Source organism: Callorhinchus milii, unplaced genomic scaffold (genome assembly GCF_018977255.1).
Source record: "Callorhinchus milii isolate IMCB2004 unplaced genomic scaffold, IMCB_Cmil_1.0 Scaffold3, whole genome shotgun sequence".
Taxonomy (NCBI): domain Eukaryota; kingdom Metazoa; phylum Chordata; class Chondrichthyes; order Chimaeriformes; family Callorhinchidae; genus Callorhinchus; species Callorhinchus milii.
Window position 1 is genome coordinate 77,277,430 of NW_024704744.1, and position 27,838 is coordinate 77,305,267.

The window sequence follows — 27,838 nt, forward strand, 5'->3', positions numbered from 1 at the left end:
CTATATAAATGCAAGTATTACTATTATTCTAAGAATAAGGGTAACACTTAGTATCTTCTAATAGAAAGTTTGTTTGTAAAATTCCACTGCATTTGTTGGGGGAAATTTGGTCTACTTGCCTCCTCAATTATTTCCAGTGGTCGGTGGGTGAGTTATCAAGAAAAACAAAAGAATTAGGAAAATGTTTTTTGTTCAGAGGGTTATTGGAACGTGGAATAACCATCCAAAAAATTACAAATGAAATCTATGATAGTTTTCCAAAGGAATTAGACAACTATGAAAAGGTGTCAGCCAGGCTCACTTGATAGCACTCGCACCTCTGAGTCAGAAGATCATGAGTTCAAGCCCCTCAGGTCGGGATTTTGAACTCACAGTTTAGGCTGACGCACTTGTGCACTGCTGGAATGTGCTGCATTGTTGGAGTGCTGTCTTTCGGATGAGATGTTAAACTGAGACCCCATCTGTTCAGGTGGATGTTAAAGATCCTATAGCACTGTTTGAGTAGAGAAGTGAGTTTCTCTCTCCCGGTGTCCTAGCCAACAAATCCCCCAAATAAAATTGGTCACTTGCTCCATGGCTGTTTATGAGACATTGCTGTGCGCAAAAAGGCTGTCACGTTCGCCCACAAAATAATCACTACACTTTACAGTAAAATCCTGTGATAAGAGTATACTGAACATACAGATTATTATAAGGAGGAAAACAGAAAGAACAGGGAGTGGGGACTAAACAGTTAGCTCTGTAACATTCCAGAATTCAAATACACAGGGCTTTCCTTGTTGATGTCTGTCTTGCGTAGGTCACATCTTGGATGACCAGGTCCTGATTGATACCCTTCAGCAGTCAAAGGTAATGTCAAAGGAGATTCAGCAGCGGATTGAAGCCTCGGAGGTTAATGAGAAGAAGATCACGGCTGCTCGGAAAAAGTATCTGCCCATGGCAACCCGCGGGGCTGTGCTGTATTTTGTTGTGGCTGAGCTGGCCCAGCTGGACTACATGTACCAGTTTTCCTTGGATTGGTTTATGAAGTTATTCACAGAATCCATCAGTGAGATTTACAAGCCACACTTGAAGAAACCGCTTTCTGAACTGACCCAGCAACAAATTGCAGCCAAGCGAGGAGGTTTCAGCAGCATGTCCAGGTACCTGGCCGAGCCCACCACTGAGAAAATGATGATCTCCTTCAGCTTCAGCGAGCAGCTCTACAAAATGATCACAATCCTGACTGAAAATGTTTACAAGGTGAGCCCCAGGCAAGAACATGTGAGCAGCAATCTAGCTCCCCTCAAACAGGCAACACTCAAACAGCCATTGAAGATCCCTTTACGCCATGGCACCTCCCTACCTTTCTAACCTCCTTTCTCCACACTCCAGTACCAGCTGCCTCCGCTCGGGTGGCTCTGGCCTCCTGCTTGTCCCTCGTCTCCTCCGCTCCACCATCGGCAGCCGTCTTTTCAGCCACTATGCCCTGAAACTCAGGAACTCTCTCCCCCAATCCCCCTGCCTTGCCCCCTCCTTCCCCTCTTTTAGATCATGTCTGAAAACCTTCCTCTTTGACTGTGCTTACTGTCACCTCCTTGCTCACCCCGGCTCAGCGTCAGATTCTGCCACTGTTAAGCGCTCCAAGACTCTACTTTGCATGAAGGGCGCTATGTAAATGCAAGTTGTTGTTGTTCTACACAATCTCAATCAAACCCAAAGTCTTAACATTCACTTCCATTGTACAACAACAATGCATTTATATAGTGCCTTTCACGTCGGGAGGACAACCCAAGGCGCTGGACAGTCAAAGATTTGTTGGAAGGTGACTGAAGGAATAGTTGAAGAGGAAGGTCAGTTTTAATGGATAACAACAACTAATTACATTTGTATAGCACCTTTCACTGTCTCACACCACCGAAACCCTCATACACGCATTCATAACATCCAGGCTTGACTATCTCGGCGACCTGCGGTGAAAGACACTGGCGGATCTGGGCAATGTTCCAGAGATGGGGATAGACGGAGCAGGTCATGGCACGGATGTGAGAGATGAAGGACAGTTGAGGGTTGAACAGGATGCTGAGGTTCGGTATTGGCTCAGTGAGGTTTACAGTGCATTCATGAAGGTGTTAGTGCCCGAGGTACGGCGGTGCTGATGGGAGCCAAGCGGGAGGACCTCAGTCTTGTTGACCTCTCCCTGTCCTCTGATACTGTTCCCACCCCATTAAAAACCGCCTTCATCACTTCTATCCTTGAAAAACCCTTCCTGTACCCATCTCTACTCCCAAACTACTGCCCCATCTCCAACCTCCCTTTCGTCTCCAAGGTCCTGAAATGAGTTGTTGCTTCTCATCTTCGCTCCTTCCTCTCCTGCCACTCCCTTCTCGAACCCCTCCAGTCAGGTTTCCGTACTGCCCACAGCACAGAAACAGCCCTGGTCAAAAGTGACAATTGACATTCTGTCCACCTGCGACCAGTGATCCCTCTGCCTCCTCATCCTCCTTGACCTGTCTGTTGCCTTCGACACCATCTACCACTCTATCCTCATCCACTGCCTCTCCTCTCACCTCAACCTTCATGGCTCTGTCCTTGACTGGTTCAGATCATACCTCTCACATCGCCTCCACGTCATCTCCACAAATGGCTTTTCCTGTAGCCCCTGCACGATCTCGTGCGGTGTTCCTCAGAGCTCTGTCCTTGGTCCCCTCCTCTTCAATATATATATGCTCCTGCTTGGTGACGTCAGCCACAGGCATGGGGTCAACTTCCACCTGTATGTGGATGACACCCAACTCTACCTCTCTGCCTCCATCTTTGACTCCAGGACCACTACTATCCTGACAAAAGGTCTGTCGGACGTAAGGGCTGAATGAGAGCTGATTTTCTTCAGTTGAATGTCAACAAGACCGAGGCTCTCCTGATTGGCTCCCATCAGCGCCTCCACACTTCAGGCACTGACAGCATCACCATTCGTGGTTGCACACTCCACCATTGCTAAGCCGTGGAGGCATTTGAAGCAAAGGACTCCATCCCATTGCACACCGTTCCAATAGTCCCAACTCTTAATTAAAGTGTCTTAACTTTCTTAACTTTATTCCTATACACATCTTAAGCTCTAATCCTGCCAATTGATTCACACTTGAAATAAGGAAATTATTTCACTCAACAACAACTTGCATTTATATAGTGCCCCTCATGCAGGGTAGCGTCCCAGAGCTGTTGACAGTAGTGGAGCACAATCGCGAGATGGGGAAAGGTGATCGTAAGCATGGTCAAAGAGGAAGGTTTTCAGGCATGACCTGAAGATGGGGAAGGAGGGGGCAAATCATAGGGATGAGGTTGAGTGTTCCAAAGTAATTCCTATGTGAGGTATCCTACAATACTTCCTTGTTATGCAGATTTTCCTCCTGATTTTTAGATCATTACACCCAGCTGTTGTTCACAGCTACTCTCATCACTAATCCATGGCTCTTGGTGCTATCTTGGATCAATCATCATGTTACCCCCACAAACAACTCTGAGCTCACAGTCAAGGCTGACTCTACAGCGCAGTGCTGGGGCAAGTGCCACATTGTCAGAGGGACATTAACATTGACATTCTTTCAATGAGACATGAAACTAATGTTTCATTTGCTCAGGTGCATATTAAACTAATGGAGAAGAGAGTTTCGTCTGATGTCCTGACTAACAGTCCTCCAAATTAATTGATAATTCATGGCAAATTTCTGAAGCTTGCTGTATGCAAAATAGTTCTGCGTTTGCTTACAAATACACAGTCACTACACTTGACAGCAATTTTTCGTGAAGCGTTTTTTCATGATTGGCAGCTGCAAATAAAACGTTTACAGATATTAAAACGGGTTGAAAAGTACATGAAAATGGTTGTTCGGAAAATTATGGGTCCATTTTGAAATCTTAATGTCACCAGCCAGTTCAGTAATTGTGTATTTATTATGTGTAAGTCGTATAAAATCTAACTGGTACATAACTTTACATATATGCTATGACTTATGCGAGTTTCACATAACTCATACTTTGCGTAAGTCACATTAAATGTTATGGTCTCATCTGATACGACTTATGTGAAGTTCAGTGCATTTTACAGTACATGACTATTTGTGGGACACTTCTGTGCTCAATTGGCTGCCACGTTTTGCCCACAAAATATACAGTCAATTTACACTACAGGATATCCTGTGAAATATCCTGAGATGTCTCATTGACGTGATAAGGCGCTATATCAAATGCAACGATTATTATTATTATTATTATTATTATTATTATCATCTCTCTCGCCTACCAGGTGGTCTGGTATTCGATATTCACCCATCACCAGCTCTACTTCTCCTTCATGCTGTGCAGCAGCATCATGCGAGCCGGCAAGAGTGGGGAAAACCTGGGGGAGCTCCCCGAGAATGAGTGGCAGAGCTTCCTGCATTGTAACGTTCTGGCCGAGATGTCAGAGTCCTCATCAAAATCTGCGACTAATGTTCCTGAAGAAGCACTAGGTAAGCTCAAAGTAAACCCAGAAAAAAGTGTACCCTTGGGCAGTAGAACAAGAGGACATGGGTTCAGGGCTGTGCAGAACAAGTTTACAATAGAGTCTTGGGGCCTGCAATTTCTCATGTTCTCAGATTTAAGAACTACTGTCTAACAAATGTAAGATTGTGCAGAATTTGCTGCACCAAAAAAGAACTATGAAACATTGGATTAAACAAATTTCAATTTCTCGGATTTTTAAGCTTGTGACTCATTTTACGAAGGGCTTGATTCTCTGCGTATGTAAAAAATAATCTCTGCATTTATTATAGCGCCTTTCAAGCGAGGAGGACATCTCAAAGTGCTTCACAGGATATATTGTAAGATGCAGTAAAGTGTAGGGACATTGCAGGTGAACATGGCAGCAAATGAGCACACAGCAATGTCCCACAAACAGCCATGGAGTGAGTGACCAATTTTATTTGGGGGATATTGAGCCAGGACACCGGGAGGAACTCCCTTCTCTTTTTGAACAGTGTAATGGGATCTTTAACATCCACCTGAACAGAAAGGCGGGACCTTGGTTTGACACCTCATCTGAAGGTTGGCACCTCTGACAATACAGCACACACCCAGCACTGCATTCTAGACTATATATTATATTACATATTATATACCTACACTTTACATATATTTTGTGAAGCGCTTTGAGATGTCTCAAAAACGTGATAAGGGGCATTATTAAATACAAGGATTATTATTATATGAGTTCAAAGTCCAACGAGGGGCTTGTAGCTCACAACCAACTGAGCCAGGCTAATATGGAGGACATTGATTCTCTGTGTTTCTATACATGGAGGGAATCATAAACTGGAGTAGACTCCCAGTAAGGGTCGTTGTGGTCTGAATACTGACAACGTGGTCACAGACCACAACAAGGGACATGGACTCAAACAGTTCTGATTGAATTATTTTCACAGAAGAGCAGTGAGGTGTAGAATTCTGGATCCAAGAGTCAATTGATGCAGATTGTGTCCACAAATTCAGAAGGTTCTTGCATAGTTATTTGGGGATGAAATTGATTCAGTGTGTATGAGCGATAGAATGGTATGAGATTATATCTTTCCTTTGGGACGAGGCATTGGACAGCAATGGACCTCTCCAGGTTTATGTCCCATAAACAGTCATGGATTAAGTGAGCAATTTATTATTTTTTATTCTTTTTTTAAAAAATATTGGAAGGATTATTATCTCTGGAAGATAATCACCATGCCTGGGAATCAAACCCAGGTCCTCTCGCTTGTGAGGCTACTCTACACTACAGTGTCCACAATAAACCCATTTGTGACAGAATAGTCAAAACATGTGTGCTACATCTCTCTCTGGCTGAAAAAAGCCAAGCAAATCCAATGGTCTTAAGGTTAAGAGTGGGTGTATGGTGAAGTACGCATAGCCTCATTAAGGATATGACTGTTCTCCAGAAATGGATCAGGATGTCTGGACTGGTCAAGGCTATCGTAGCCAGTGGATGACGGACTCGATGTGGAAACAGTGTCAGTACATCAGCAGGAAGCTGGAGCCATTCAGAATACTTTGTTATTCACTACAAGAACACCCAGAGCAGTGGGAGTGCTTCCTGCAGGCAGAGAATAGCTACGATCTATTAAAGAATCTTTTCTATCGGAAGACCTCAAAGCAAGGTACAGCGCAGCTCTGCCAGGCCTTATCTCCCCTATTTACACAAAGACGTCCAAAGTTACAGAAACCCTCTTGTTCTCAGCCTTATAATTTATGATAATCGTTGCATTTGATATAGCGCCTCATCATGTCGTTGAGATGTCTCAAAGTGCTTCATAGAATACATTGCAAAGTGAATTGACTGTGTATTTTGTGGGAGAATTTAAGATTGCACAGAATTTGTTTTTAAGAATTGCAGAAAACTTTCAATTTATAACATGAATTTAAAATCAATCTAGATTCCAAATATGTTCTCTTTTTAACTTTCTCAAGTATGTATTTAATCTGTCCTTTCTATCTGCAGTCAGTGGTGTATGTTTTGGGCAGGTGGGTTTCTGACACACACAAAACCCACTGCTATGCTTAGAAGTATCCAAACCAAACTAGTGAGAATTCCTTATATGCTTAGAAATTTCCACTGTGTGGAATGGAATTGAATGCACACCCTCTCCCAGGGAGAGAATAATAATAATAATAATATATGCATTTGATATAGCGCCTTATCATTCGTTGAAATGTCTCAAAACGTTATACAGAATATACTGTAAAGTGTAGTGACTGTGTATTTTGTGGGCACAATTTATTACTATTAAAATTAGAATCACCCTGATCACCTAATCCCAGAAAGCATTAGGCCCCGGCTAGCAAGAGTCGAGCTTGGAGATAATGAGGGAGATCACCTGCTGGAGTTCACCATTTCGAACATTAATCATGGATTAAGTGACCATATTTTTTTGAGGCATTATTACCCCAGAAAGCGATCCACCAATCGACTATCAACCGGGTTCCTACTTTGATAAACAGAACCGCGTGGAGTAAGGAAACTTGCATAACGTTTCCCCCTGCCTAAGAATCAGACCTGGGTCCTCTTGCTTGTAAGCGAGGTCACTAACCACTACACTAGGGGACTCCACCTTTCCTAGTTAAAGAGGCCTGTCTTATCTGTTTTTTTCACAGCTCTTCCCTCTAACAGCGAAGAGCAACCTTCACAATGACTAAAAGCTTGTGTCACTGAGTCTCACCATGTGCTGTTTATTTAACAGGCTCTCTCCAATCCAGTGAATTGGAACTCTCCAAAATAACAATAGATGTCAACCCAAACCTGGAAACTCTCTTCCCTTGGCAGAATCTTACATCTTTCCAACGACTGATATTAGTAAGAGCAATGTTTCCTCTCCCATAAACCCCACACCCTCAGTTCAGAAACTGGTCTTTGTACTATTAGAGACAGGATTTCATAGTCGGCCCTGTCACTGGGTGTCTCTGGGGAAAAAATTGGTCACATCCCAAACACTGTGCTGCCAACATTAACAATAAAAACACTTGCGTTTGATACAGCTCTGTAGCATTAAAACATCTCAAAGGGTCCTACATGGAATTGCTCTCATATGTAATAGATTGTCTATTTGTAAGAAACATAAAGGTCAATTTGGGCAGGGACATGAGACTTAAATGTTTTTCCTGAATAATGGGGCTCCCAAAACAATGGGGCTTCAACAATGCAGTACTCCCCCAGTACTCCTGGAGTGTTGCCCTAGACTGTGAGCTAACTTAGGGCTTGAACCTCAACCTTCTGACCCAGAGCTGAGAGCAGACTGACTGAGCCAAGTCGGCCAGGACCAAACTCTTGAATAATAATAACTTGCATTTATATAGTGCCTCCACGCTGGGCCTCGTCTCAGAACGCTTAACAATGGCGGAGCCCGAGGCCGAGTCAGGGAGAGGGGGAAAGCGACCAAGAAGAAGAAGGTCTTCAGGCGCGAACCTGAAGATGGGGAAGGAGGGGGTGAGGCGAAGGGGTTGAGGGAGTTCCAAAGTTTCAGGGTGTAATGGCTGAAGTCACGGTCGCCGATGGTGGAGCGGAGGATTCGGGGACGTGGAGGAGTCCGGACCCAGTAGAGCGGAGGCAGCAGGTACTGCTGTGGGGAGAGAGGAGGTTAGAAAGATGGGGGGTGCCAAGGATCTTGAAGTTGATCCGCTCTGTGACAGAGAGCCAGTGGAGTTTGGTAAGGACTGGAGTAATTGGGGTATGAAGTTTTGAGTGGGCGGCGGAGTTTTGAATGAGCTAAATTTTGTGGAGGAGGGGAGGCCGGCGAGGAGGGAGTTAGAGTAGTTCAGCCAAGAGGTGACAAAGGCATAGACAAGGCTTTTGGCAGCTTTTGGGGTGAGGTATTGGCGGAGAGGGGCAGTGTGGCGGAGGTGAAAGAAGGCGGTGCTGGTCAGGGACCGGATGTGGGGGAGGAAGGATAACTGGGGATCAAACTTGACGACTAAATTGCGCATGGGTTCAGAGAGTTTTAAGGACAGGAATAATAAGCCTTGCATTTGATATAACACGTCGTTATATGTCGTTGAGCCGTCTCAAAGCGCTTCACAGAATATATTGTAAAATTAATTGACTGTATGTTTTGAAGGCAGAGGGGAGGGGAACAGACGTCGTCAGACTGTTTAGAGGGAAAAAAAAGTAGCGACTTTACAAACGAGACAAGATTAGTCCTCCAGGTGGAAAATCTGTTTTAGATAGTTGCTTCCACATTTTTCTACAGATAAGGATCATCAAACCTGATGGTCTGACTGCTGCTGTCAGGGAGTTCGTGACTGAGAACCTGGGGCCTGAGTTCCTGCCGAGCTTTGTGTTGAACATCCGAGATGTGTTTGAACAGATGAGTGCCAGTACTCCAATGATCTTCCTCCTATCATGCGGTAAGGGGACCGAGGATCCACACATTTGCTCAGGAAGGACTGCTGGGATAAGGGGCTGCTCATTACTGAAGGGACGAGAAAGATAAGGAAATGAAGGGAGTCCTGTAGCATGGTAGTTAGCGCACTCGCCTTGCAAGCGAGAGGTCCCGGGTTCGATTCCCGGGCGGGAAAAAACCTTAGGCAAGTTTCCTTATTCCACACACCTCTGTTTCCGCTACGGTACTCCATTATCACCAGAAGGAAAAAAGGGAAGAATAACAACAAAATGACTTTTGAATAGCGCTTTTCACGTCGGGAGGACATCCCAAGGTCCTGAGAAATGAAAAGAGAAATGAGAAGATTGTTACAATGTGGAATATCCTACCACTTATTGCTGTTGAAGCAGTTAAAGTGAAATATTTGAGGAAAATAATAAAAGATGATGGGGTTTGGGTGACCTGGTGTCTGATTCTGTGCATGTTTTTGCAAGCAGCTGGAGGAGACACGGTCACGCAGCTGATGCGCTTTGCGAAGGAAGCACGAGGCAGCACTCAGCACTTGGACATCATCTCACTAGGACAGGGCCAAGGACCAAAGGCGGAAGATCTGATCCACAAAGCCCTGGTGCTGAGGGGACGTTGGGTGTTCCTGGAAAACTGCCACCTGGCAGCATCCTTCATGCCACGACTGCAGAGCATTGTGGAATCGTGAGTTAGGCCCTGCCTTACAACCAATCATCACACTCTGACTTGTGTGCACACCCTGGGGTGGGGATGTTATCTCCTGTTCATATGTATGTTTAGTATGTGTAGTATGTGTTTCCCCATCTGACTGTATCCTTGTAGCTGTGTGTGTGTATGTGTACGTATGTGTGCATATGCTACAGTAAAATTGTGAATCAATGAGCTGTTGCACAAATGGCACAAGTAACCCAGGCAGGGAGGATTGTAAAGCGGAGTCAGCTGGATCTCCAACTGCTACACCTGGAGACAACGTGGCTGTCCCACCCCAGGAGCGGACAGGGGTAGAGGGGATCCCAGGAACATCCTTGGTGTTATCATTAAGAAAGATTTAGACACTGAAAAGTACAAGATAGCAGTAAAGGTTGGCATCCTGAGGGGTCACTATTCCAGGAATTAATTTGACCTCTGCCCACAACAATTGTTAGCAGAGACCTGCGTCAACCAGGAGACGTCAGCATCACTCTGTGAAACTGTCATTGCACGGTCTGTTTGTGGTGGACTAAGGCTTTACAAAGTGTAACTACGGTCAGAAGAAATGTTAGACCAACTGATGTAAGTGCTTCAAAGCAAAACTAAAATGCAATTCCCAGTGTCATGGAAGCCTCACTTGTGCTTACAAATGAAAATAAGTGTCAAGGCAAGGTTATCGATATGATGAAATGATCACTTTTACACAAATTCCCTGACTCCTAATTTCAGTGATTTCATGGTTTCACAATTTTAATTAAAATTTCAGGGATTTTGCAAAATTCCTGGTTCACAACTTAAAATCCCTGGTTTCACAACTTTACTGTAACATATATACCATGGTTTATGTGTGTGTGTGTGTTACTTTGTGTGTAGACCCCGGTATGTGCATGTCTGCACCCTAATGTGTCTATCCTGCTCCAGCATGTAGCCACCTCTCGCTGTACTGATTTTATTAATTGTCGTATAGAGAAGTGGTTCTATTATAAATAATAACACTGACAAACAGTCAGTATATTTCTGCCCTCCTTTGTGTTTTCTTTGCTGACATTGAAAACCTGAGTTATCCATGTCTGAGGGGAGATGCCATGGCACTAGGCTTTTCATTGAAGATAAGAACAGGAATCTTAAGGTGAATCAACTGTGGGTAGGGAGCCAGTGGAGTTGGGTGAGGATGGGTCTGATAAACTCATAGAGAGTTTGGGAGAGAATGTGGGTGTGGAGCTTGTGATACAGAGCTTGTGGAGAGTGGAGTTGGGAGTCCACAAGAGTACTGGAGCAATTAAGTATGGAGAATAAGGGTTTTGGCTGCATTGAGGGTGAGGGATTGGACAATATTTTGGAGGTAGAGGAAGGTATACTGATGAAAGGCTTAAAGGAGGTAGAACAAATGGTTGGAAGGTGATCGAAGCTGTGGTCAAAGAGGAAGGTTGAGACGCGCCTTGAAGGAGGCAAGGGAGGGTGTGAGGTGAATGGACTGTGGGATAACAACCAGAAGGCTGATACAGTTGGTACTAGACATAAGGAAGTGTTGGGGGGAGACCAGTTTCCAGTAGGGCAATCTCGGGTTGATTTAATTCTCCCCTGCCCATGCGATGGGCCCACCCCTGCCATCCTACAATCTCCATTTCTCTATAGCTTTTTCTCAAAATAGGAAGACCTAACTTCTGTGTCCTGTGTAACTGCTTGTTTCCTTTTGGTTACAGATTCAAAAAAACTGGAGCAAACATTGATCCTCAGTTCAGACTGTTTCTCAGCTCAAAACCAAATCCCCAAGTTCCCATTTCCATTCTTCAGAGAGCGATAAAGGTGAGCACTTAGGATAGCTTACCTGTACACAGTGAACCAGCTTGGCTTGCCTCTGGGTCATACGATTGTGGATTCAAGGCTCAAATGGAGTCCTGGAGCGTATTGCTTAGCGCACTCACCTCGCAAGCTAGAGGACGTGGATTTGATTCCCAGGCAGGGCGAAACCTTAGGCAAGTTTCATTACTACACATGCCTCTGTTTACCTCGCAGTAAGTAGGAACCTAGTTGTCAGGAAATTGGCGGATAGCTTTCCGGGGGTAATAATCCCTCAAAAAGAAAATGTGGTCACTTAACCCACGATTGTTTGTGGGAAACTGTTGTATGCAATTGGCTGCCACGTTTTGCCCACAGAATACAGTGAATTTACTCTACAGTATATCATAGATCATAGAATCATAGAATTATACACCACAGGAGGCCATTCAGCCCATCGTGTCTGTGGCAGCTCATTGAAGAGCTATCCAGTTCAATCCCACTCCCCCGCTCTCTCCCCATAGCCCTGCAAACTTGTCCTCCCCGAATAATTATCTACTTCTCTCTTGAAAGTTGTTATCGAATTAACTTCCACCTTTCAGGCAATGCATTTCCGGATCTGAATAACTCGCTGTGTGGAAAAAAAATCTCCTCCCCTCTGTTTCTTTTAACAATTATTTTAAATCGGTGTCCTCAGGTTACCGACCCACCGGCCAGTGGAAATAGTTTCTCCTTGTTCACCCTATCGAATCCCCTCATAATTTTGAAAACTTCTATTAAGTCTCCTTTTAACCTTCTCTGCTCCAAGGAGAATAATCCTAGCTTCTCTGGCCTCTCCTCATAACTGAAGACCCTCATTCCTGGTACCATCCTGGTAAATCTCCTTTGCATCCTCTCCGACGCTTTGACATCCTTCCTAAAGTGTGGTGCCCAGAACTGAACACTGTACTCTAACTGAGGCCTAAACCAGTATTTCATAAAGATTCATCGTAACTTCCTGACTTTTGTGATCTATGCCCTTATTTATAAAGCCTGGTTTCCCGTATGCTTTTTTAACAGCTTTATCTACCTGTCCTGCCACCTTCAAAGATATACTTATATGAACCCTCAGGTCTCTCTGTTCCTTTACCCACTTTAAGATTGTACCATCAGCTTATATTGCCTCTCCTCATTCTTCCTCCCAAAGTGCATCACTTCGCATTTCTCCACATTAAACTTCATCTGCCACATGTCTGCCCATTTTACCAGTCTGTCCATGTCCATTTGCAGTCTGCTACTATCCTCCTCATTGTTTACTACTTTTCCTAGCTTAGTATCATCCGCAGACTTGGAAATTTTACTCCCTATACCTAAATCCAGGTCATTTATATTGTGTGAAAGGCTTTGAGACGTCTCAACAATGTGATAAGGTGCTAGGATTATTATAAGTCGAGATCACAGTCCAAACTGAGACACTTCAGGGCAATACTGTGGGGAGCACTGCAATGTCTGAGGTGCTGATCTTGGGTGACACATTAAACCGAGGCCCCACCTGCTTATTAAGACATTATTGAAAAAGATAAGATTACTTCCTTTGGTGTGTTGGCCAACAATCAATCCTCCAGTCACTGGTCACTTGCTTCGTCTTTCGCTTCATGACTGTGTGGCGGGCTTTGTTGTGTGAAAAATGGCAGCAGCATTTGCCTACAATAATCGGTCACTCGACCACGATACTCTGAAGTGCATCTTGATGTTTAAAGCACTTTAAAAATACAAGTTGTTCAAGAGTCGAATTTATTATAATAATAATAATCCTTGCATTTGATATAGTGCCTTATCAGGTCGTCGAGACGTCTGAAAACTCTTCACAGGATGTACTGTAAAGTGATTGTATATTTTGTGGGGAAAACAAGGCAGCCAATTGCGCACAACAGTGTCCCACAAATAGTAATGGGATTGAGTGACCAAATTATTATTATTATTTCAAAGAAGCTGTTCTGACATAGTGAGACTCTGCTTTAACCCATTTTCTCTCTCTCTTTCTCATTCACTCTCCCTGTAAGATTGCTGTGGAGTTGCCGCAGGGAATCCGGGGTAAGCTCCTGACCACCTTCGGAAGCAGTGGCTCTCGAGAAGTACTGGACAAGATGTACAAAAAGGAAAATGCTGGCCCCTATTGGCGCAGGCTGCTCTTCTCTCTCTGCTTCTTCAACGCAGTCGCCCAGGAGAGAAAGAAGTACGGAGCTTTGGGCTGGAACATCCCTTACGAGTTCAAGTCTTCGGATTTGGAGGTAATAATGATAATAATCCTTGCATTTGATATAGCGCTTCATCATGTCGTTGAAACGTCTTTTTTTGGTGAGGGGATGATTATTACCCCCAAAAAGTGACCAGTCGACTAACAATCAGGTTCCTGTTGACTGCTAGGTAAACAAAGGAGTGTGGAGTTGGGAAACTTGTCTCAGGTTTCGTCCTGCCCGAGAATCAAACCCAGGTCCTCTCACTTGCGAGACGAGCGCTCTAATCACTAATCCACTTGATAGAGCTGGCAGTGCTCTGTGCTATGACTTGTTGCCTCCTTTGGTGATCAGGTCTCCATTCTGACACTGGAGATTCTCATGGAGGGGCAGGAGCAGATACCCTGGCAGGCGCTTCGCTACCTGACGGGGGAGGTGGTGTACGGGGGCCGGGTCACAGACAGCTGGGATCGTCGCTGTCTCAACTGCATCCTCCAGATGTTCTACACGCCCGAGATCCTGCAGGAAGGTCACCGATTCTCAGCTGACGGGGTGAGCTTTGGGGATTTATTATATATTTATAATCCTTACATTTGATACAGTTGTTGAAATGTCTCAAATAGCTTTATATAGAATTGCTGTCAAAAGAGTCGTGACCTTTTGTATATCGTCTTTCGCATCCCAAGGTGCTAGACAATCAAGAATTTGCACACGAGCTAGAGGTTGGAATCAAGAGGGGTGGAGGGCAGTGAGGGTGGGGGTGGAGAGTGACCGAACAAACAAACAGCAATGAAGAGACTGAATAATTTATCTGATGGATTGCTGACCAGAACATTAGGAGATACTCTCATCTCTTTTCAAATAATGTCTTTGATGTTCACCCGAACAGGCTGACAAGACCTCAGTTCAAGGTGTCTTTTTGACAATGCAGTACTTCCCCAGTACTGTGCTGGAACGTCAACATAGACTGAATTCAAAGTGTCTCCAGCTCTTGAGAGGGAGTGAGGATACTCTTAAGATTTGCATTTTGTGTACACACTGGTTTGATCTTAATTTAGGTTTCAAAAATGTCTGCATCCTTACTCGTTGTTAAAGGGGAAGGGATTAATGTCCCCTATCTCTTCCGTGACTAGTATAAGAGCAGCTAATTTGGTCACAACAGGATCTCAACCTGAAATATCCCGAATTGGTCCGGATTTCACATTTTTTCACCAGATTGAAAACTTTAAAAGTAAAAGATAAATGGGAAGCTGTTTCTAGCAAAACTACTCGCTAGGTTACAATCCAACATAGCACCGATTCAGTTTTGAACGGACTGAGTGAGGTACAGACCGCTCTCTAGACATCAAGGGGGAGTTCAGCTCCAAACCATGACAAAACGCACTTAATAACACTCATTCTCTCCATGTGATGATTCCATAGTGGAAATCCCATTTCCACCCTCTGTAATTTGGGCGAGAGATCTAGAGGATAGGGGCTTACTGCTGTAGGTTCAGCCACTGGGGGGAAGGAGTGATCTCTTTCAGAGTCTGACTCAAGACCTTTTTTCCTCTTCAACCACACCTTCAGTTATCTTTCCTCTCTCGAACCCCCTCGGCACCCACCCTCAGCTCGGGTGCCAAGCCTGTCAAGCACCTTGGTACGTCCTCCTGATGTAAAAGGTGCTGCATAAATGTAAATTTGTATTGTAGTTACTGCAAAATATCTGCACCAACACCATAGGCAGGGAACATAGGAACAGGAGGTGGGGAGGCTTTCAACATACCGAGCCTGTTCTACAAGTTAATTTTGTGATCTGAATTTCCCAGCTTTTCTCCATTCCCTCTAATATCCCTAATTTTCCAAGTATCGATCTATCTCCTATTTAAACATCCCAATTGATTCTGCCCCTTGGGGGCAGTGTGTTCCACATTTTCACAATCTTCTGTGCAGAAATGTTTTCTGATCTCAATTCTAACCATTCCTAGCTCTAATTTTAAGATTACATCCCACTGCTTAGGATCCTTGTACCCAGAGGGAAACTTGTGATTTTAATCACCTCAATCAGATCATTTACTGACCTCCTCCTCAGCTGTGAGGATTATAACACCGGCCTTTGTAAACACAATGATAATCCTTGCATTTGATGTAGCTCCTTTTCACATCATTGAGACGTCTCAAATTGTTTCACAGGATATACTGTAAAAAATGCATTGACTGTATTTTGTGGGTGAAATGTGGCGGCCCGTTGCGCACAGCAAAGTCCCACAAACAGCCATGTTCCAATTTTATTTTGGGTGATTGTGCCAAGGGATCTTTAACATCCACTTGCACGAGCAGACGGGATCTCGGTTTAACATCTCATTCCGAAACATGCTGTTTTTTCTGCGAAAAGGGGTTTCATAGCAATGTGTTTTTCTGCTTTGCCTGCACTTCTAGATTTATCACATTATCTCGGAGAACATGGACCAGGTGCAGTGTGTGAACTATATTGAATCCCTTCCTGAGTATGACTTGCCAGATATCTTTGGCATGCATCCTGATGCTGAGAAAACGTTCCTGGAAAGTCAGAGCCAGTTATTCATGGAGACCGTTGTCAGCATTCAGCCCCGGCTCAGCATTAGTGGCCAGCTCACCCGGTCAGTACTAACCTCGCCCCACTTCCCTCCCTCCCTCCCTCCCTCCCACCGACTGCGGACTCGCAGAGCCTGGGAGGCCTGGAGATAGCATCAGCCACCGCCAGCATCGCGGAGAACTGTAGAATGACTTGGCTTTGTATTACAGAGGTGAAATGTGCACCATTTTGTAACGTGTTTGATGTGATGTCACCTCAAATCTGTTAAGAAATGTTCTCAAACATTGCAAATTTCACCCCATCGTGTTTTACTAGGCATAATGCTCTTGAGTAATGTTATATAGTAAAACACAGACTGTTACTTAATATAATGCTCGTGTATATAATATAATAGCACACCATCTGTTAATAGGTATAACACTGTGTACATTCAGAACACATTGTGTGTTACTGGGTAAAACACCCTTTTATAAATATTGTGTAACACACCATGTGTTAAAACATGATCTAACACTGTCTAGGAGTAATACAGCTGCTGAATTTCTCCTGAGGGAAATCTATCATGAGCTGGTTTGCGGGATGAAATTTGTTCCCTTTATTTACAGTGGGGGGAAGAGTTCGCACGAGATCGTGCTGGAGGTCGCGCTGGACATTCTTAAGCGCGTGCCGAGGAATGTGGGAGACGAAAAACTTCCCGAGGGAATTGAGCGGGTGAAGGCCCCCAAAATAACCCTGGCTGAACTGCTGACATTGCCCTTGTGGATAGGCTATGTTCAGTCTATCAACGGTAAGGCTATTGGGGAAGGGGAAAATAATAATAATAATCCTTGCATTTGATATAGCGCCTTATCACGTATTCGAGACATTTCAAAGAGCTTCACAGAATGCACTGTAAAGTGTATATTTTGTGGGAAAAGCACGGCAGCCAATTGCACACAGCAGTGTCCCACAAAAAGTCGTGGATTGAGTGACCAAATTATTATTATTAATATCTTTTTTAGAAGGGATTACCACCCCCAGAAAAGCAACCTGCCAATCGACCAACAACCAGCTCCCACTCACTGCTAGGCAAACAGAGGCTTGTTTAATAATAATAATAATCCTTGCATTTGATATTGCGCCTAATCATGTCGTTGGGACGTCTCAAAGCACTTCACAGGATATACTGTAATGTAAATATACTGTAAAATGAAACAACAACAGGAGTCGCTGGGAACACTCAGTAGGTCAGGCAGCATCTATAGAGAAAGGAAAATGAGTCAACATTTCGGGTCCATGACCCTTCATCAGGTCGTGGACCCGAAACTTTGACTCACTTTCCTTTCTCCATAGATGCTGCCTGACCTGCTGAGTGTTCCCAGCGACTTCTGTTTTTGTGTCAGATTTCCAGCATTTGCAGTGTTTTGCATTTTGCATACTGTAAAATGAATTAACTGTATTTTGTGGACGAAACACAGCAGCCAATTGCGCACAAATTCTGTAGCGTAGTGGTTAGAGTGTTAATGCCCTTCGGAGGACTTTACATCCTTCAGATGAGATGTTAAATTGAGGTGGGTTCCACCGCTTGTTTAAGATTCTCCTGCTGTTCTGAAAAGGAAAGCTGCTGTTTCTCAACAACCAACGTCTGTTAACCCGGCTCACGGTCGGATCAGCCACTGCCTTCCCAGCAAGTTGTCTCCGTCTCCAGAATAAATCAAAAGTCTAAAGTTTATGCCTTTACCATTAAGGAATGTAAATATTTTAACCTCTTAACCTGTGGGATCGGGCAGGAAAGCAACCACAGAATTGATGGCTATTTTCAATATCTATATTCATACGCATGACTTTGAGGAGTATCTTAGCTTAGTGGTTAGCCCTGCAAGCAAGAGGACACGGGTTCGATTTCTGAGGTGGGGGGCAAAACTTTAGGCACGTTTCCTTACGCTTCTGTTTACCTAGCAGTAAATAGTAACCCAGTTGTTAGTCAACTGTAAGATTTGCTTTCCGGGGGTAACAATGCCCCCAAATTGGTCACTCAATCCACGACTGTTTGTGGGACACTGCTGTGCACAATTGGCTGCCGTGTTTCACCCACAAGATATACAGTCAATCCCTTAGCTTGTCAGTTCCCCAGTTTTTTTACCTCAGTCTGCTTTGTGACTCCTGAATCTTTCTTTGGCTTTCCCAGGCTTTGACAGCTTAGCAAACTCTGCACTGCTCACGGTATTGCGGCAGGAGATTGATCGCTTCAACCATCTCCTGGAAGTCATCCTCAAGTCAATTCGCTCCCTATGCTTCGCAGTAAAAGGCCAGAGCATCCTCACCGTCTCACTGGAGGAGGTCTACAACTCCTGCCTGAATATGAAGGTGCCCAAGCTATGGAAGGTCAGGAAGACAGTATTCCCTCTGACTTTTTTTCTGGTCAACCAGTTGTCTGACACATCATCACTGCACTTAAGAGTATCCTAACCTCACTGAGAATTCCATGCATCCCTCCTACACATGGAAATCCCAGAAATACATTGTTAAAATGGAATGCGCACTCTCTCCCTGGAGGGACGAATCCTGCTTACCTAATTCCGGAAAGTATTAGGCTCAGGTTGGCAAGAGCCAAAGCTTGGGGATCCCAGAGTGTGCGTTGGGGTAACTGCTGGAGACTAACCAGTTAAAACCGCACAGCTCGTCACTGAAATCACAGCTTTTTAACCCCACCTTGCCTTATTTACCCTATCGACCTGGCCGTTCTCTTCACCCTGCTATGTGTCCCCTGCCTTACCCACCCCACCATTGGCAGTCAGGCTTTCAGTCTATCTGCTCCCCGCTCTTTGAAACTCCATCTCAGAGTCCCTTCAATTCGCTCCCTCATCTTGTTCAAGGTCCGTCTCAAGACCTATCTGTTTGACTGTGCTTTTGATGTTCTTTCCCAATCCCCCGCCACTCACCACCACCCTCCTTTGGTTCTCATCCCAGCTTGGTCGCCCAGCCAGCAACCTTGGGACATCCTCCGAAAGTGAATGACGCTATAGAAATGTACAATTATATTGTGTTACATCCTTATAAAGGAAGGCATACTAAGTTGTTTTGAAGCAGAGATTCAGTGGGGATATGATAGATGTGTTTAAGATTCTGAAGGGGCACGACAAGGTAATCTAGGGAAAAGTGATTTCCTTTAATTGGGGAAGGGGTGACAAAGTTGCACAGTCTCAGAATTGTTAGCAGAAGAATGAATCAAAGGAGGGGTTAAAAGGGACAGAAGGGATTCCTTCACTCAGAGGATGTTAGGATGTGGAATTCATTACTGGTAGCTGTTGAGGCTGGATCATTCAATAGGGAACCTGAGCAGTAAGACCATTAGGGTACGGGGAGAGAAATGAAAATGAGGACGATTTAGAAAAACAACAGCTTGCACTTGTATAGCACTGTTCACACAGGGGAGCATCTCAAATTGCTTAATATTGGTAATGCTTGACGCTGAGCCAGGGAGAGAGGGGAGGTGACTGTAGGCACAGTCGAAGAGGTAAGTCCTTGCCCTGAAGATGGGCAAAGAGGGGATAAGGCAGAAGGATTGAGGCGGAGAGTTCTAGAGATTGCTGAAAGCACGGCCACCAATGGTGAAGCGGAGGGGACAAGGGATGTGCAGAAAACAGGCAACACAATTGACCGAAAGGCCTCTTTCTATGCAGATGTTATCTGTCTTTGTGACGTTGCCTGAATCCTGCCCTGTTTTCTCTTTTGTCTCCAGCTTTGCTCCTATGAATCCTGCAAGCCGCTGGGCTCATGGATTGATGATCTGATTCAACGAGTAAATTTCTTCAGCACTTGGTCAGACAACTTAATCAGAGTGGCTCAGCAAAAGTAAGAAGCAGACGCTACAGCAAGCGGGTGGTGGGGTGACATCCACACATCCATTCTGTTGTGACACAGCACTAGTTTGTCACTGCTGCCTTCCCCTCTTTTAGATCACAACAAAAAACCTTCCTCTTCGATTATATTTACGGTCACCTCCTCCCCTGGCTCAGTGTCAGGCTCCACTACTGTTAAGCACTCCAAGAAGCTGCATCCACCTGTGTAAAGGGCGCTAGATAAAGGCAAGTTGTTGTTGTTTGAGGCAGGAGTAAACCAGAACTCCATATCACTGCCCATCTAACTCCCCACTTTTATGTACTTACCTTTAAATCAGCCTCCAGTTTGAAGTGGAAGTAGATCATTACTCCATCGAGCTACCCAATCAAATTGCCACACCATTCCTTTCATTTAGTTATCTATTTAGCTAAATTCCATTTATCTACATAGAAGAACATGGAACTCTGTAGCGTATTGGTTAGAGCACTCGCCTCACAAGCTAGAGGACCCAGGTTCGATTCCCAGGCAGAATGAAACCTTACCCCATACACCTCTGTTTACTTAGTAGTAAGTAGGAACACGGATCGTTTTCTGGAGGTAATAAACAATTAGCACAAAAAATCCAACTTGAAAATATTGCATATTAGAGCTGTGGTCCTGCAGTAGTAATAATAATATAAGGATTATTATTATGAAGTGCTAGGAATCTTCAGCCCAGAACGATTTGTGATAATACGTCGTGATTTCTCTATGTCCCTTATTATTTTTACTGCTCAGGGTGTCTATCCAGTTCCTTTCTGAATGATGCCTCTGGACATTTACCTCTAATGTAGCCACACCGACACTTACCAGTGCCCTTACTCAGTCTCGAGGCTTCTCCAATTCCTGTGACAGGTACTTACTGTGTGGCACTCTGACTCTTAACAGGCTCAGAATCATTGCCAAAGAACAGGGAAAGAGACTGGAACAGATTATGCAGCCAATCTCAGAACAGCCCGGAAAGACATATCAAGCGCAGCCGTGTGCTTTTTGGCTATCAGGCTTCTTTTTCCCACAGGGTAAGTACTCGTGTGCCTCCTGGACTACAAGTAGCTCACCATCTCTCCCCTCACACGTGCACAAAGACATGCGCATTCACACGCTCGTAGACACACACTCATACACGTGTACAGGCACGGGCTTATTCACATGCTCGCAGGCACTCAATCACGCTCACGGACACACATGTTCAGACACGCACTCCCACACACACAACGTACAGACACACTCTCACAGATACATTCTCACAAGTACAGATACACACTCACACACTCATCCTCGTAGATACACACTCACAAGTGCAGACACATACTCATGTGCACAGAGTGAGTACTGGTGTGTCTACTGGGCTTCGAGAAACCGAGATCTCTCCCCCACATATTGTGTGTATATGTGTGTGCTGGGGAAGGGGGAACTGGTAACTCCTAATGGTTACGTTAGCCAATGCTCAATCACATGAAGGGTGGGAAGGAATTGTGGAATTCTTAAATGAAACTCAGTGAGCTGACTGTGTCTTGCAGGCTTCCTGACGGCAGTGTTACAAAACCACGCAAGGCAGCATGGCATTCCTGTGGACACACTGACGTTCACCTACTACGTACAGCAGCCAAGCCGGGATGACTCACTGGTCGATGTGACCCGCAAGGCCAGCGCCTGCGACTCTGCCTTCAGCGTGAGTATTGGCACAGCCTCCTGACCCCCAGCCTAAACAATTAAAGGATAGGTTAGTGTTGCAGTCTAAAGAATTAAAGAGGAGATTAGAAAACAGTGTCTTCACACTTGCCAGACACTGCTCTCAACAGAAAGCTACTCGGTTTTAGTTGGTTAGACTCCAGCAGTTACCCCAACGCATACTCTGGGGTCTCAAGTCATGGCTCCTGCCAACCTGCGCCTAATATTTTCCAGAGTTAGGTAAGCAGGAGGCGTCCCTCCAGAGAGAGAGTGTGCATTCCATTCCAACAATCTATCACTGGAATTTCCATGCATCCCACCCACCTCCGCCACTATCTCTCCCCTCAGGGTTTCAAGACCCTTATCCATGCATTTATCACTCCAGGTTGATTATACCAATGCTCTGCTTGACGGTTTACCAACTCTTCCTTACACAAGCTGCAGACTATCCAGAACTCTGCAACCATGTCCTTTCACACTGGAACCCGTCTCGCGCCCAGCCCTCTCTTTCTGTCTTCAAGTCAACAACAATAATAAATTGCATTTATACAGTGCCTTTCATGTTGGGAGGATGTCCCACCTGAATTTCTTTCTCCTTGAACACGTGTATGGCTACGTCCCGTTCTCCCTTGCTCGACATCCAACCCTCTAGTTGTAAAACCCACTGAGAAACTACCCTACACCAGAGTTAACAACATTTTTTTTGCTGTGTCCCCTGCCCTCAGAGATTCATTTCCCATGCCCCCCCTTCTAAGAAACAGAATTTTTAAATAGAACTGGAGGATTTTATTTTCTCGGCTAATGTAACATATTTGCTTAAGACAGAAAGCAGCATTAATAGCACAGTACCACTATTCTACTAGTGAATAAACTTAATGCATTTCATATACCTCTCCTTGTCTCTAGGCCTTCATTTTGTACCACATAAATATTTACTATAAATAGCAATTGCTATTTAACAATGAAAAAAGATAATATAATAAAAATACATTTACCATTATATTGCATAAAAAAACACACACTTCTCACTCTGACTCTCTTCCTGTCGCTCTCCTCATGGAGGTACTCACATAAACACTTATACAGTGCTAACAAATACTTGTATAGTAAAAGAAGAACTTAATTGGTCCTATTTTCGTCCACAAAATACAGTCAATTCACTTTACAATATATTCTGTAAAGTGCTTTAAGATGTCTCAACAACATGATAAGGTGCTATATCAAATGCAAGTATTATTACTATTATCTTTTACTGAATAAATATTACTATATAGGGGGACATCGGGGAAGGAAATTTCAAACATTAGTTTCCCTTTCACCTGAAGACTTCCCCGCCATAAAGTCTCGCCTGTGCGTTGCCGGGTTCTCTCTCAGCCTCACCATGTGCTGCAGCCCGCTCCTCGCCTGTGCTCTCGCCTCGTTTTTCCAGTTGTTTCTCCACAAAATACAAAGTCAATCCACTTTAAAGTATATTCTGTAATCAGTGAAGTGATTAGTTGCTATATCAACTGCAAGGATTATTATTAATATTATCATTATTATAGTAGTGTGGGGATTCTGAAAGGATGAGATCAAATGGACCTATAGGTTTTCTTCATCTGAACTTCTCTTGTGATGGTGTTGGTGTGTTAGCAAGATGAATCGAACTTCGGAGATGGCGTCCTTGTGTTTGGCTTGTACTTGGATGGAGCTCACTGGAATGCCGTGGGTCAAAGCATAGAAGAATCCAAGCCGGGGAAGAGGTACTGCAAGATGCCAAGCATCCACTTTCTCCCAGTTAAGGTGGGTGCCGCTACCTCACTGTTGTTCCTCATGACTGGAAGATCTCATTGACTGGGGCTTAGCCTTTCGTTGAGTTGAATTCTGGAGGGCACAAAGGATAAGCAGGAGGCCAGAGCCAGTCGAGCAGAGGTAGTGGACAGCGGGTTGGGGAGTAAGTGGATTGGAGAGGTAGGGAGGTGCCAGGGCATGAACAGATTTGAAGATGAATGTGATTATTGTGAAATTGAACCGTTCGATGATAGGGAGCCAGTGGAGCCTGGCTAGAACTGGTGTGATGAGGGTACAGAGTTTAATGCGGGTGAGTGTATGGGCGGCAGCCGAGAAGTCTCTTTGGCACTTTAACACTGAGCAGTGCTGCGAAGCTTCGAGCTGGAGGTTAAACCCACTGAGGAATGTGTTTGAAACAACCCAAAAGTGTAAAAGATTACAGAAAAAAGAGCAGACCTCAGAGTAGAAAGCTCTTGTGGGGAAGCTAGCGGGAAACAGTAGTGGAATGAAATTGGAATAGAGAGCTCCAATGTGGGAGCCAGCAACGGCTCTAGACATGGTAGGGAAAGATCAGGAGAATGCAGTTAGAGTGGGCAAGTTCCAGTGGGGAACGGGAACCAGTATAGAAAGAATGGGGAAAGGGCAGAGGAATGAGAGTAGAGAAGATAACTCCAGTGGGAGAGCCAGCAGCACAGATGCAATGAGGGGGAAAAGCTTTGGAATTGGATTAGAGAAAATAACTCTAGGGGCAAGCTAGCACAAGCACAAAAAGTGTGTGTTTGTGGGTGGGTGGGGGGAAGCGATGGTGGGGAGGTAGTGGGAGGAATGGGATTTGAGTAGAGAGCTCGAGTAGGGGAACTAGCACTGTTTCAGTATTAACATGAAGACTAAAGACTTGCTCTGAGGTTAAAACCAAGGAATTGCCTTTCCAGATTGAGAAGAACAAAAAGGTGGATGAGTTGGAAGAGGAGGTGCAAGAAGCATATGAGTGCCCTGTGTACAGAACCTCCCAGCGAGCTGGAATCCTCTCCGCCACAGGCCTATCCACTAATTTTGTAACCAGTGTCATCCTGCCCTCACAACACCCCTTCAGCCACTGGGTCACCCGAGGGGTCGCCCTTCTGTGCCAGCTGGACGACTGAGGCTGGAATAAAACAGGAATAGGAGGAATAGGAATTCAGCCTTGAAGCCTATTTCCGCAGTTATTAGATCATAGAAAAATATTTTAATTCCGTTTCCCTATCGTTTCCCTATCTTTTCCCTATATCCCTTCTTAGATATCTATCCATCTCCCATTCAAACATCCTAATTGATTCTACCTGCAGTGAGCCAGTGTGAAGGAATGTTTTCTGATCGCATTTCTAGCCATCCTAGCTCTAATTTTAAGACTGATTCCTTGTTTTAGATCCCCCTCCCGCACCCGACTCCCAGAGGGAAGAGTAATCCACTAATTACACGTTCTTGTTTGTAAAGCTAACTTTCACCCCTTCCTCCCCTCTTCCCCACCCCAGTTTAGTCACTCGAAACATAGTTACACTGGAAGCCGACAGTTATTTTCCAACGAACCAAACCTAGAACATTCAGCCTTGCATAATCGGAAAGACACCTCACTGTGTGAATATCCAATGTATACTGTAATAAGCACTTCACTAGTTAAGCAGCTAACACATTACAGTCACATCATCAAGTGGGAATGAACACACTGGAGCACAATTTGAAGAAGGTTCTTTAGAACATTTGATTTCATTCATTCAGAATGCTCACCGAAGCGAGCGGCTTCATTCAACCTTGCCAGTACCCTGCTCCAACAAGTGATTCTCCTCCCTGTCAATAAATACTTCCTGGTGCCTGTCCTAAACTTGCCCTTAGCTTCTCTGCATCATCTTGTCCTGCTGCTTTAAGGTATACATAGGCACTTCTGGGATTATAAAGCCAATGCTCAGAGGGCAGCTTCAATCAAATTCATCAACAGTTAAATCTGTGCCTTTAACCACTTGAGGGAAGGAGCCCTTTGAGGCTCTGGAGGCTATGGTGACTCCCCGGTGGATTGCAGGAAATGTAGGGTTGAGTGACGGTGAATTTGCGCCTTCCACGCTGACCATTGCAGGGTGGCGGAGCTGGGAGCATTAAGGATCATGATGCAGTGTTTAAGCAGCTCTACTAGTGGTCTAGACTTCCCCAACCAATCGCTAGCACTTTTGCCTATTGGTCAGTGGGTTGTGGATTCAAGCCCCACATCAAGATTTGAGCTCACATTCCAGTCTGACATTCTAGTGCAGTCGCCGTTGTTCGGGTGAGACGTTAAACACAGCTCCCTTCGTCCTTTTCATGTGGAAATTACAGATCCGGTAGTGCTATTGGAAAAAAGAAGGGAGTTTCTCCTCGTAACCTGGCCAACAATCCCTCAGATAAATTGATCATTCCCTGTAGGACCTTGACATCCTCAAATGATTGCTGCATTTGCCTACAAACACACAGTTACTACATTTGATAGCAATTCTCTGGGAAGCACCGTGAGACATAATAATAGTATAGAGTTCCCTGATATAGCGTCTTTCACGGGGGAAGATGTCGCAACGAGCTCACAGGATTTACTGTAAAGTGACTGCTTGTTTTGTTGGCAAATGTTTCAGCGATGAAGCATAGATGCTTAAGTGTTGTGGGGGCTATATTAAACGCAATGATTCTTATAACTATATCAATCCCAACAAATCCAAGCTCAGTGTTAATTTACCGATGGCTACTCTTGTATCCAATTCCTGATCCATCCTAATTCCACCAGCCCATCCTAGCTTTCTCAGTTATTAACCAGAAAATGTTTGTATTTGAATCTCTACTAGATATTCAGTATTTTGAGTGAATACATAGAAACCATAAATGCATTGTTTGCGATTAATTTTTAAAAAATCCTTACATTTGGTATAGCGCCATTCACACTGGGAGGATGTCCCAAAATGCTTCACAGGATTTACTGGGAAGTGGAGTAACTGTTTATTTGAAGGCGAACACAGCAGCCCACTTGGGCACAGCAATGCCACCATAAATAATCATGGAGAAAATGACCAATTTGTATCTGGGGGATTGTTGGCCAGGGCACCAGGAGAAATTCCACTTTCTCTTTTTCAGGAGTGACATGGGATCTTTAATGTCCACCTGAACAGGCAGACAGGACCTCGATTTAATGTATCATCCAAAGGACGCCACCTCTGACAATGGAATGCAATGTCTTTTCCAGCACTGCATTGGTATATAAGCTTACTGTGTGTGTTCATAGTCCTGATGTGGAGTTTGAACTTACAACCTTCTGACTAGGAAGCGAGAGGTCTACCAACTGAGCCAAGGCACAATGAGTAATAATAATTACACAATGAGTAATAATGGATATTAACATAGGGCTCAGTCACTGACATTATAGGCCAAATTGGCTCCTTCTGTGCTGAACATTTCTGTCTTTCTATGTAGATTCAGCACTGGTATTTAATAGAAATGTGCCAGAGAGAAAGTAAGGAGGTAAGTACATTGATAGACAATTGGTGGTGACTGTACACAAGTTTGGTGTAGCTGCTGTGCTCTTCACTAAGCAGTGCTGATGTTCCAAGACAATGTTGGAGAAATGTGACTATGTATCTGATATGCACACAATGCATTTTATTTAATAAAATGTTTGCTGGACTTTGAAAAAAATAGTTTCCTTTTTTTTCCAACGTTTTCCTCCTTCTCCACATTGACATATTCTCCAAGTAACAAGGGTAGGTTCCTAGCCTGGGCCAGTCTGCAGACACATGTTAGGTAGGAAGTGTAGGTCCACAAGAATGCTGCTGAAGATTTTGATTCAAACCCCCAGCTCGGGTGCAAACCCGTAACTGTCCAGCACCTTGTGACATCCTTCCGAAGTGAAAAGCACCATGTAATTTTCTTGTGTTGTAACATTGGGTACAGTGTGTAGATTTTGACTGAGTGAATGGAGCCAGAAGACTCCTCTGACTAATTGTGTTTAGTGTTAACAAGATCATTTTCTCTCAAAGCCTCTGCTTATCTTAACACTCAATTTTTAACCTCTTTCATTGCTGAAGCTTTTCTAATCTAATGCGATTTTTAAATTCTGACTATGTGTGAAGGCGGGATGTTTGTAGTGTTTGCAGTTATAGTTCTATAAGGAATTCATTTCAGAAAATGGGAGAGTTGAGTTTTCCGTTTTATTTAATCAGCAAAACGCCACAAACAGCACACAGCGGGAGGACGGACTGAGGTAACTCAGATGTCAAAGCAGCTCTGCCCATACTGCTAACAGGATGAGAACAGTTACTGTACGTACTCAAGGCAAGGGAAACACACACCTTCAGTCCGATACCGGAAGCCACATAGGAAGCCTGGAGCAGCCAGCACCGACCCCA

At 44.4% G+C, this 27,838-nt stretch overlaps 1 protein-coding gene across 1 annotated transcript in view; it reads left to right on the forward strand.

Moving 5' to 3' along the window:
- Nucleotides 1-25,032, forward strand: part of LOC103181702 (dynein axonemal heavy chain 6) — a 164,941-nt gene extending 139,909 nt beyond the window's left edge. Inside the window, 17 exon segments of the mRNA XM_042333144.1 lie at nt 800-1,242; nt 4,286-4,490; nt 5,943-6,161; nt 7,242-7,354; nt 8,745-8,898; nt 9,374-9,587; nt 11,297-11,399; nt 13,415-13,642; nt 13,943-14,140; nt 16,007-16,221; nt 16,748-16,929; nt 18,310-18,506; nt 19,864-19,976; nt 20,892-21,022; nt 21,524-21,675; nt 23,307-23,456; nt 24,377-25,032. Coding sequence (XP_042189078.1) covers nt 800-1,242; nt 4,286-4,490; nt 5,943-6,161; nt 7,242-7,354; nt 8,745-8,898; nt 9,374-9,587; nt 11,297-11,399; nt 13,415-13,642; nt 13,943-14,140; nt 16,007-16,221; nt 16,748-16,929; nt 18,310-18,506; nt 19,864-19,976; nt 20,892-21,022; nt 21,524-21,675; nt 23,307-23,456; nt 24,377-24,586 — 3,227 coding nt within the window. The 3' untranslated portion in view covers nt 24,587-25,032.
- The last annotated feature ends 2,806 nt before the right edge of the window (nt 25,033-27,838 follow it).